At 30.4% G+C, this 12,494-nt stretch overlaps 1 protein-coding gene across 2 annotated transcripts in view; it reads right to left on the reverse strand.

Moving 5' to 3' along the window:
* The window catches only part of LOC127738954 (filamin-A-like), a 71,013-nt gene that overhangs the window by 34,529 nt on the left and 23,990 nt on the right, over positions 1-12,494 (reverse strand). Inside the window, exons 13-14 of one of the 2 annotated variants that reach the window (XM_052250452.1) lie at positions 8,968-9,051; positions 722-862 (exon numbers count right to left, since the gene is read on the reverse strand). The exons of the other annotated variant lie outside the window; for it this stretch is intronic. Of the exons in view, the coding sequence (XP_052106412.1) occupies positions 722-862; positions 8,968-9,051 (225 nt within the window). The remainder of the gene's footprint in view (positions 1-721; positions 863-8,967; positions 9,052-12,494) is intronic. 2 annotated transcript variants of the gene reach the window in all.

Raw genomic sequence — 12,494 nt, forward strand, 5'->3', positions numbered from 1 at the left:
CACGTGTACTTTGTTCAAACAACGTGGTCCTGACGATTTTTTGGCTTTTTTAAAAAAAACCTTTATAACTACCTTTTAAAAATTTTCATCAAATCATATTTATATACATATTTTTGATAATTTAAATCTTTTTGATTAAATTAATTAGATGCAAACCGCTGAAATTTATGAAAATAACTTCAAATAGACCGATCAATGTCCGCTACATATTAGTTTACCTGTCACCTGAACAGGTAAATTTCAACTGTCTGACAACTAATTAACTTTTATTGTAATGAGAGGGTATTAAAGTAGGATTTGTTTTGATAGTACTTATTCACCATGTCACTTTTATGACTGGAAATGTGGCTGTTTAAGGCAAAAGGTCAGGTCAAAAAGATCGCAAAAACTTCATTTCTTTCTGAATTATGTTAAAATGGCAAACCCACGTTAAATGTACGTTTAGGTTTGGCACAACAAGTCATATTTATAATTTATCGGTCATGTCCGGAAAATACGACCGTTTTGGAAGCCCTGGTCTATAATTATTTCAATCAACAAAGGGGGTTCAAAAGAATATAATTCTGACACTTTTCCTAAATGTATTACATATATGGTGTCAATGTAGTTTGCGCAGGAAACATAGAATGCTATGTGTTCTTGCTGTTGTTTGTTTTTTTACTTATGTTCTGAAACCCAATACTTTTTTCTACAATTTTTTTAGGTAATAGAAAAAACTTACTATTGAATTTGACAGGGTTCCCATACATACACACTGGAGGCACATTTGAAACAATAATACCATCAGAACTGTACACTTTAGCTTTAAATGGTCCACTTTGAATAGGATGGCCACCATGAAATACATCAATTTTATGTTCACCTAAAGAAATAAAGTGAAAATACATATTTCAAAAACAAATAAAAAGAATAAACTAAAATAAAGATTATATAGCTAGCTAACTTTTCCAATAACAAAAAAAACAATGGGTTTCATAACCTATAACAAAAATATATCAAACAACCTGTCCTATAACCAAGATATCTGGCTACCTGTATTTTTACTAAAATATATTTGATTACCTGTCTTATAACAAAGATATCTGGTTACTTGTCCTATAAAAAAGATATCTGTCTGCCTGTCTTATAATGAATATATCTGTCTACCCGTGTTACAACAAAGATATCTGGTTACTTGTCCTATATCGAGAATATCTAGTTAAACAAGGAATTATTTGAATCTGGAATAATTTGGAATTCTGGAAATGTATGATGAAAACTAACCCAACTAAATAGGGTTAGCCATGCGGGCATGGCTAGGTTAATTTTACTTTCCCTGTTATTTCAGTATGAACTAACTAACCCCCTTAGCCATGCATGGCTACCCCTATTTAGTTGGGTGTTTTCATGACACATTTCTTATCAATTTCCCAGAATTAAAAATTATTCCAGATTCAAATAATTCCTTGTTGTTACTCCTATAACAAAGATATCTGGTCACCTGTCCTAAAACAAGACTTTTGTCTACCTGTCCTATAACAAAGATATCTGGCTACCTATTACATAACAAAGATATTTGATGACCTGTCCTATAACAAAGATGTCTAGTCACCTGTCCTAAAACAAGACTTCTGTCTACCTGTCCTATGACAAAGATATCTGGTTACTTGTCCTAGAACAAAGATAGCAGGCAACCTGTCTTTTAACAAAGATATCTGGCTACCTGTCCCATAAAAAGTCATAAAGAATCAAATCAGAAAATCCAGCAACTGTTGACTCCATGCATTAATTGAAACGAGTTAATTCAACAAGTGCAAAGTCAAAACATTTTTTGTGCTTCTTACAATAAATTTTCCAATTTCATTGTTACATCATCGCAAAATGGAACATTTATTTTAAATTTTGTAACGTCATAGACAGTTGGAGCAAATTTACTGATGTTGATGCCACAATTATTTTTTTTCATATAGAAAATAGAAGATAACTAAAAACTGTAGAGGATTTTACAGACAGAGATGTAAAATCGTCATAATGTCAAAATCCTAACATACATACTTTCCTTTGAAATAAACAAGTGCTATGTTAAGTCAAAAAGACTAATGGCAACAAAAAAGTGTTCACTTTTATTACCATTTGAAAAAAAGAATTTGAGGGATTTGTATTGATTTGGTTAGTACAGGTTGGCAGCATGGACCAATAATATTATTACACTGATTTTTTTCTTTTGATTCTATTTCATAATACAAATTAAGAATAATTTATTTGTACTAAAAAAATGAATTTGTTGATGTCATATATTTTACATCACCTCTTTATAGTAATAAATATATCATTTTATATACAAAATTCGGTCCCAGATTTTCAAGAAATAGCAATTTAAAATGAACGACAAATTTTGCACCTTCTTCAATAATGATGTACACTCTTTACAAATTTTTAAAAATTATTCTATCCCTAGAAGCTATGAATTATTTTTGTCTACAACATTCACATGTAGTTCAACAAGTTCTAATATGCTAAATGCAAATAAAATTTCATTAAAATCCAAAAATTCCACATACATATACTTTGCCTTAGAGGGAAAAATGAAATTTGCAGATATTTTTAAAGCAATCTGAGTGCATATTTCATTCAAGTTGTCATATAAAATGAACAATAATTAAAATATCTACAAACCATAGATTTTTCAACAAATGACTGTGATTAGAAAAATAATCCTCACAAATGAAAGTCCTTTCACAGAATCATAAATACCCTCATCAGTTGCATGATCCAACATATTAAGAACCTCAAAAGCTTTAGTGGAAAATGACAATGACTCTCTAGAATATACATTTTGTATGCTAGGAGTCCTGTATTCAATGAGACTGTCACAGAAATATCTTGGTTTTACCACTGCCATGTTGACCTAATCTTAACTTATCCTTATCAATCCAGGAACAAACAACAAACTGTTTTTGTGTTCTGATGTGAGTACATAGGTGAGTAAAAGTTCAGTGTGTGAACTTGATTAACCTTGAAGTCACACTCCAGTGATTATACATGTCAACACAATCTTAAATGATTAAAAGCTCACATAGGAAAGTTAACTCCAGGCATTCCTTCAATGACTCATTTGAGCTATTCACAGTGTGCAGTAAGTTTAAAAAAAAAAATCATAGACCTATTCACTTTTCAGTTGGAACAGAAATTGGCTAATCAATATATTTGAGCCGTAAAAGAAATATTATCTATTCAGGATATGCCAGTTAACACCAAAAGGAGTTCCATAAAACCATAAAAGACAATAATCAGAGTGACCATTTTCCTTTTTATTTAAAATGCCTCTTAGTTCATTATAAAATTATAATGATATTTTAAAGTAACTGAATTTTTTTGGGCCCAATAACAATTTGAGATGGCATATAAATTTAAATATATTTTTCAAACATTTCTTTTGAAATGTCGACTTTTTTTTCGCTCTTGAAAATTTATGTTAAAAAATGGAATAATATGGACTAAAACGGAAGACAAATTGAACAATTTAAGTGATTTATGTGAAAGGAACTGTGAAATTTCTATATGAGTCCAAAAAAGAAAGCCAAAAATTCAAAGAAAAGGAAAAACACGAGTGTTCAAAATGTAAGTGGTGAGAAACCAAATAAAAAGACACTGAAATCTACTCACACGCCTATATCGAATGTAAACAAAAACAATGCAAGTCAAAATAAAACCGCTAGTAATGTAATTAAAACTGTGAATATGGATACGTTTAACGTTCCAGTTTATGATTCCCCCATGATCCAACAAAACAGATCACAGTTTCAACAGTATGCTCCATCGCAGCAGCCGATTCCAAATCCAAATTTCACTCAACTTTCGCCAACACTACCAGCTGCTGGGTTTTACACAAGTACCCCACACAATTTACAACCAATGATGAATCCTGCTATAGATGCAAACAATAAACTTGATATACTTACCCAGAAAGTTATCGAAATTTGCGACAAAATGTCGGTTATAGATGAACTGTCTAAAAAATTAAATTCGTTTGATAAAACTGTCCAAACCTTAGTGAAAACAGTCGAAAATGTATCCAAAAGAGTCGATGAGGTCGAAAAGAGCATGAACTTTGTGAACGAACAATTTGAACATAATAAAAATGATGTTAAGGAGGTTAGAAGTGCTTTTAATGAAATTCGATCCGAAAAAGATTCCACTAATAACACAATCTTCCGACTACAACAAGATCTAGATGACTTATATGATCGGCACATAGATCTCCAAACAAGATCAATGCGGGAGAATCTGATTTTCACTGGAATACCGCTTCATGATAAAGACGAACAAACGGAACAAACGGAAAAAATCATTGAAAACTTTATGGTCGATCAACTCAAACTTAACAGACTCGCGGAATACGAACGTGCTCACCGTTTTGGGAAGGAATATATTGAGAGAAACAAAGATGGCTCAGTTAAATTTGCAACAAAGCCAATTGTCTGTAGATTCAGAAACTTTAAAGAACGCGAGTTTGTTCGAAAAGCCGCAAGAGAATTGAGAGGTACTGGTTTCGGCATTAGTGAGCAGTTTCCTAAAGAAATTAATGACAGACGAAAATCGTTATGGCCATTCTTCCAAGAAGCACGAAGACAGAGTAAAAAGGCATTCTTTAGGAGGGATCGCCTCTTCATAGATGGAGTTGAATTTTTTCCACCAGAGAAAACCGATCAGCAAAACTCTGGAGTGTCAAGACAACAACTGAGACGAAACTACGATGATGAAGGCGCTCGCCCAAAATCAACTCAAAGAAAAAACAACGGGAGACGTTTCCAAAAACAATATTAGGACAACCCTGGAGGCAAAGATACAGAACGAAGTGACCAGTCAACCGATACCTGTGACTTTCACCTTTGTGATTCGAATTTAACTGTAAATAAAACTGACAATATTATTAACCTGTTATGTTTAAACGTATGTGGTATTAAAAATAGATTACTTTACCCTGAATTTAAATCCCTATTGTGTAATCATGATATTATCTGTCTTACAGAAACTAAACTAGATGATTGCGACTTAATTAATTGTGATTAATTTATTTTTAGTTTTAAAAATAGACACAAACTTTCTAACCATAGATCTGGTGGTATTGCATTGGGTTACCGGAAGTATTTAGAAAAATATATTAAACCTATTGAAACTGAATGCAAATTTGTTTATTGGTTTACTATTGATAAGAAAGTTTTAAATTTACCTAAAAACGTTTTTATTGGTATAGTTTACATACCACCAGTAAATACAAATTATACATCTGAAGAAGCTTTTAATGAGATAGAACTTGAACTTCAGAGATTTTCTGAAAAATCTGATTATATTATTTTGGTTGGAGACTTTAACAGTCGAACAGCAAATTTGTCCGATTTTTATGATGAAGATGATATAGATGATTTTGTTATTGACAACCTTACTAATCAATCTGATTATACTGATGTATATATGTTAGACGATTTAAATATATCAAGAACAAGAAATAATCCAGACAAAGTTGTAAATTGTTATGGGAGAAAGTTTCTTGAATTTTGTAAAAATAACAAAGTATTTATTTTAAACGGTAGAGTTGGTCAAGATGTTATTGGTCGACCTACCAGTAGAAATAATAGTGTTATAGATTATATTGTTTGTACTTCACACTTTTTAAGATGCGTATCGAATTTTGAAGTTCTCGAATTTTCTAAACTTTTTTCTGATGTTCACTCACCTATGAAACTATCTATTAATATGGTGAACCCTTCATTTGAACTACACACTACAGAGTTATCCTACCAAGAAGAAAATAAAATTGGAAAATGGAAATTTGAGCAAGTGAATGATTTCAAGAATAACATAGATGGTGACAAAATAAGAAATGTTATTGATGAATTATCTGTTTATAGTAATCAAGAAAATGTAACAAAATATGAAATAAATACTGTAGTTACAAATATTACTGATATTTTAATTGATTCTGCAAAAGCAACATTTGGTACACATAATTTTAATAGAAATATGCTGAATTGTAATAGAAAGCATAATAAACAATGGTATAATTTTGATTGTAAAAAGGCAAAGAAAGAACTGAGAAAGGCACAAAGAATGTATAAACATTATGGGTCAAATTTATTTAAAGAACGATTACGACACTGTGAATATTACTATAAAAGTGTAATGGATGAAAACATTAAGAAGTATAATAAAGAAATAACTGATAATATGAAAAAATTAAAATCCAAAAATCCCAAAGAATTTTGGAAACTTTTTAACAGAGGTAGACAACGAGAAAAAAGCAATATATCTATTGAAACTTTATTTGATTTTTTTAAAGAATTGAATGAAAACAAGTTTGAAGACGAGTTTGTCATCGATAATGATTTGAACTCTGATCATGTAAATGAGACACTGAATGGTGTAATTACACATGACGAAATTATTAAAGCTATTAAAAAGGCGAAAAACAACAAATCGCCAGGTGAAGATAAAATAATCAATGAATATGTTGCAAATTCTCTTGACAGTATGATTGATGTTTATTCTAAATTGTTTAATCTTATTTTTGATACGGGTATTCTGCCGGAGGCCTGGCTTATTGGAAACATAATACCAGTGTTCAAGAACAAAGGATGTCAATTAGAAGCAAAAAATTATAGGCCTATTACTTTATTGTCATGCCTCGGTAAGATTTTTACATCTATTCTTAATGATAGATTGGGGGAATTTGTTGATGAACTAAATATCTTGAACGAAAACCAAGCAGGCTTCCGACAGGGCTACTCTACCAACGATCATATTTTTTCATTATATGCACTCTTCGAGTTGCTATGTGTCAAACGAAAAAAATTACATTGTGTATTCGTTGACTTTGAAAAAGCCTTCGACTTTGTTCAAAGAAACTCACTTCTGTATAAGCTTGTTTTAAATAAGATAACTGGTAAATTTCTTAGAATTGTAGAAAATTTGTATAAAGATGTTAAATCAAGAGTTGTACATAATAATGAAGCATCTGACATGTTTGTAAGTGATATTGGAGTCCGCCAAGGAGAAAATCTTTCTCCTTTATTATTTTCTTTATATTTAAATGATCTTCATGGATTTTTAGAAAATAGCGATTTGAAAGGTATACATTCAATTACTTCTGATATAGAAGATGAACTGGATATTTATTTTAAGATATTTGTCTTATTGTATGCCGACGATTCGATTTTACTCGCTGAGACAAGCACAGATCTGCAATTACTTTTAAATAGTTTTTCTCAATATTGTGAAAAGTGGAAACTTAAAATTAATGTTAACAAGACAAAGGTAATGATATTTTCAAAAGGTAGACCACAGAATAATTTGAAGTTTTATATTAATAACGAAGAGATAGAAATTGTTAAGAAGTATAAATACCTTGGTGTTATATTCTCTAGAAATGCTTCTTTTTTTGCAACTAGAAAATATCTTAAAGATCAAGCTACTAGAGCTATGTATTGTGTTATTAAGAAGTGTAGATCTAACCATCTATCTATAGAATGTCAGCTCGATACGTTTGATAAAGCTGTTTTACCTATACTTTTATATGGGGCCGAAATCTGGGGATACGAAAATCTTGACATTTTGGAAAGGGTACATTTGAGTTTTTGTAAACATGTTTTACGGTTAAAAAGATCGACTCCAAATTTTATGGTTTACGGGGAATTGGGAAGATATCTTATTTCTTTATACGTTAAATTACGGATGATAAAATTTTGGTGTAACCTTCTTGATAACACACTTGATAACAAGATTTCGTCAATGTTATATAAGTTGATATATATTAATTTTAATAAGTATGGAATTGAAAACAAATGGTTGTTATGTATCAAAAGTATTTTTGATAATTGTGGAATGTCAAACATATGGCAAAATCAAGATTGTATCTCAAAAAAATGGATTGTATTAAGCGTTGAACAAAAGTTAAAAGATCAGTTTAGACAAGAATGGCTAGCAAATGTAAATCAATCATCAAAAGGTCTATGTTATAAATTATTCAAAACAGAACTTAAATTTGAAAATTATATTTCAATTTTATCGTTAAATAATGCACTGAAACTATGTAAATTTAGATGTGGCAATCACCGTTTGCCAGTGGAGACAGGGAGGTGGCAAAATGTTCAAAGACCCGAGAGACTATGCCACCTTTGTGAATCTACTGACATCGGCGATGAATTCCATTATGTAATGTCTTGTCCTTTTTTCAAAAAAGAACGATATAAATATTTACCACGCTATTGTTGTACAAATGTTAATATTCTTAAATTTAAAAATGTATTCACTACAGTCAATATTGTCTTAATAGAAAAATTGTGTAGATTTATAAACTATATATCAGTGAAAGTCTGTCCTCCTGGTTAAATTACATTTATTTATGTATATTTCACACATGCAAAATATGTTGTATTTTGTTTATATTTTCATCTCTGTAACTATGTCATTTAGTTAATGAGAATAAAGATCTATGTATGTCTTTATTTCTTAATTTTTCGCCAAATAAGAAATAATAAAATAAAGCAATAATTAATTGTTTAAATGCACATACATGTATTGAATCCCAAGAGAAATAGCTAATAATAAAAAAAACAAAGGAAGTTACTGATACATGTTTAAAATTATATTACAGAAGCAGGAATGAGATACTACCTAAAGCAGAGATACAACAGCATATGAAACATAAAATCAATTGCTCACCAAACTTATTTTTTGAACATTTTGACCCAAAAAAAAACATATATTTAAAGCAGCTAAATTCCAAATCAGTGAAATATGATTGAGGGTGTGAGGCATCATTTGGTATGAAATGTGAAATTGCAGCAAATAGTCCTATGATACTTATTCTGATGGAACTAATAGCATTCCACTGCTGACTATCATATTCATCACAAACAGACAAAAATTGTCTTAAAGATCTAAAATCTGCATTATTTAAATTTTGCAAATGGTTCTTAGTCTACTCACCTACTTCTGTTGGGATATATTCAACTTGGTAAAGTCCGCTGCTTTTTCTTTTTACCACTTTGTTTACCCGTTGTCCTGATGGACCTGCAAGTCAAAATGTATGGTCAATTTTTCCTCTTACGAGAAATTTTCTTAATCACGCTAATAAAATTTCTAGTGAAAAGACGAGAGCAAATAACAAGTAAAAGTGTGCACAAATGTGAATAACTAAAATTAAACATTCATGGCAGCAAGAAAATGAAGATTCTACAAAAACAAAATAGAATATATTTACTCTTAATTTGACATTGATTGTTAAAAGATAAGCTATTTATTCAAGCTTTAGCTTCTTTTAAAGCTATTAAAATTTTCTGAAATAAACTTATTTGTTGAGGATTTTTTGGAAATTTCTTCTGTTTCACATAAAGCACCTTACAGATATCATAAACTTCTTAAGATTCGGTCAAATGTGGAACTGATTTTTAAATATTGTCCAATGACTTTTAAATTTCAAGTATTATGTCAAAAACTTTTGACATCTTATATTTCATCTATACAAAAACATGTGACAAAGAAGAGAAATTTCCCAAAATGCATCATTTTTTGAAAGACAAGTTTCATGCCAACCAATTTCCAACTTACCTTATTAACATAATCACAGAGCTTGCTAATTCGGTGAATAAACAAAAGGTGCAACAGATCGAGCAAGAAATATCCTCCATGCGCAAGATATCACGAAGGTATATCGATCCATGCGTTCCGCAGGGCATATGTGTATATATATATATCTGTCCATGCGAAACCGCAAGGGAATATATTCTGGAATTGTTGGTTATGATGAGGTCATCATGCTGTATTACAAGATATCTTCATGCAACATTAAAATGAGCGAAGAATGTTGTGAGGCGAGATGAAAATCCGAGTATAAGCATATGGAGTTAAATTGTAATTGTCGTCCCTGAAATTTCTTTCAGTGTTATTTTGAGTTATTGAAGAGATACAAAAGTTATTTTAGTTAAAAGAGAATTTATTTCCAGCAATTACATAAAAAATATTTAAAACTAATATATGATGTCATGACATTGCAATCAGAAAAATAACATAATGACAATAGACCACTTTCATATAAAGATTTTTGACTCCAGAGCTTATAATTTTTCTACAGGATATGTACACTGTGGTACTCAGTTAAGTAAGAGTAACCGAAAGAAGTAAAATCAAGCTTGCAATTAGTACAATTTGTGGAAAAAATTAACTGTTTTATGTTTTCTAGACCACAACAAAATCATCAGAAAACAGTTACCGGCAATATTTTCCCCCAAAATTGTACTGATTGTAAGCTTGATGTTACTTTTTTTAGTTGCTCTTACTTGACCAAGTACCAGTATGTCTCTCACAGAGTAGGTAACCTGTGGAAAAATTATATACTTGGAGTCAAAAGTCGGTAATATGACAATAGTCTATCAATAAGGTAATTTTGAAGGCATTAAAACACAAACATAACATTTAATGTGGGAAAAAAATAAAACTAGGTTGAACCACGAGACAGTCCAGTTAGAAATTCAATGTAAAATGATAGAATAGTCTGAATAAAGTTTTCCATGCAAGATTGTTCAAGGGAAATAACTCTTTCTTTCTTGATATTTTTGTCTCACAAGCTATTCATTGCAATTTACTGTTTAATTTTGAACCTTATTTCATGCAAATGATTCAATTTCTACTTTGATAAAATAAGGAAAACTTATTTTCTCAAAAATGACATGATTTATATGAAATGGGCAAATGATGGCAATGCATGGAAATGAAAATGAAATGGACACCATGGCAACATTCAAATGTATCCAATAACCCGTCATGGCAACATAGGACATATACATAATCCATAAACCAGCTGGAAAATCTGCAATTCATATTTGTAAGTTTAAATACTTGTTATACTAGCATACACTTAAATATGATATGATATATTTACAATAAAACTTCAGAAGCCTGAATTCAAAAGCACAATTTCCATAGCTTAAACAATCATACTATCCTTTCTTTATCCTCTAGTTTTTAAGTTAGCAGTTAATGTAAGAATTCCATTTTTTTTTCATTCTGTTTGGCTTTTAATTTTACAACAAATTTTCAACTTATTTACTAATTTCAATTGAAACCTTCAGCAAATTGGACCACAGGGTATATTTCGTTACAATATTTTGTTTCAAGAAAAATACAATGACAGACTAAAAAACATTCTCATCATTTTGAACAAAAAACATCTAACTTCTTTTGCATATAGGTTAATTCAAGACTTTGGATGCACGAAATTTATCAAAAATTTAGTAAATTTTTCTACAATATAAATATTTCTAAGGCAAACAATTTCCTTATCAAAATTCAAGCTTATGAAGTTTTACTGTATTTCTTATTGTTATAAATAAGCCATTATTTGGACAATACTGTAGACATTTTGTAATAATGGAAAAAATGTTATGGCTTAAGCATGATTCTTGTGGAAGCCTGGAGTCCATCAATTAGAGCAGCCTTTCCCTTGGAAAAAGCTTTGGAAATTCCAAATCTTGCCTCAACAGAAGTTATTGGGGAAAGCTTAATGCAATTTAATAGCAAGCTATTTTATCATTTTATAACTTAATCATTTTTTTTTTAATTGTTTTAAACCACAAATCTCTATGTACAAACACATTATCATGGTGATCTGTTTTATTCAATGTAAAAAACCAAGAGTACCCGTGACCTTTGACAACTAAAGACAGCTCTTTTGCATATTGGTAGATTGACCTTAAAAAGAATCAGATCAATTCAAGAAAGAGTTCTTTAAGATCCCTGCCTTTCCCCAAGGTCATTTGGGTCAGACTGGATTTAAGTAACAATGAACAATGCAAGAGGTTGAACAATCAGTATTGATCTTGGTAAAATTTGAACAAAACTGACCACATGCAAGAAAATTGGATCACATGTAAATGGTTTCCTGTGTAATACATTAGATCCATACAATATACAATATACATCCATACGATTTACATTTAAATGTGTACAAGTTGGGATAAAATGTAGGGATCTGTAATAGATGTCAATTCTGCAACAAATGCAAAATGAGACATTTATTCTTTTTAGTGGTCCTTAGTCACTAAAAAGCAAAATCAATTTTAACCAACTACCATGGAAAACATCTACAGATACAGGATTCAGGGGTTTCATTATCATTCATGTTAACTTGTACTTTTCTCATTTGTGTTTTTTTTTTGGTACTTTTCAATATATTATACCATGAATACCTTATATAAACAATCCTAAATTCAAGAGTACTTATCAGTAGCGCAGGGGGAAAAAGTACCAGGTACCACCTCCTAATGATTGACATTTAAATCCAGTATAAGATATTTTTTAGGTTCTTAAACAAAAATTAAATGACAAATTGAATAAACCAAAGCAAATGTCTAAACAGGCGTTCAAGAGGAATGGAATGAGGAGTATTCTATAAAAACAATCAGTTACGAGAGGTAATAGTTCTAGTTAATAAAAAGTATACAATATACAATTCAGAG

The sequence above is a fragment of the Mytilus californianus genome, unplaced genomic scaffold, assembly GCF_021869535.1.
Source record: "Mytilus californianus isolate M0D057914Y unplaced genomic scaffold, xbMytCali1.0.p SCAF_4, whole genome shotgun sequence".
NCBI lineage: Eukaryota > Metazoa > Mollusca > Bivalvia > Mytilida > Mytilidae > Mytilus > Mytilus californianus.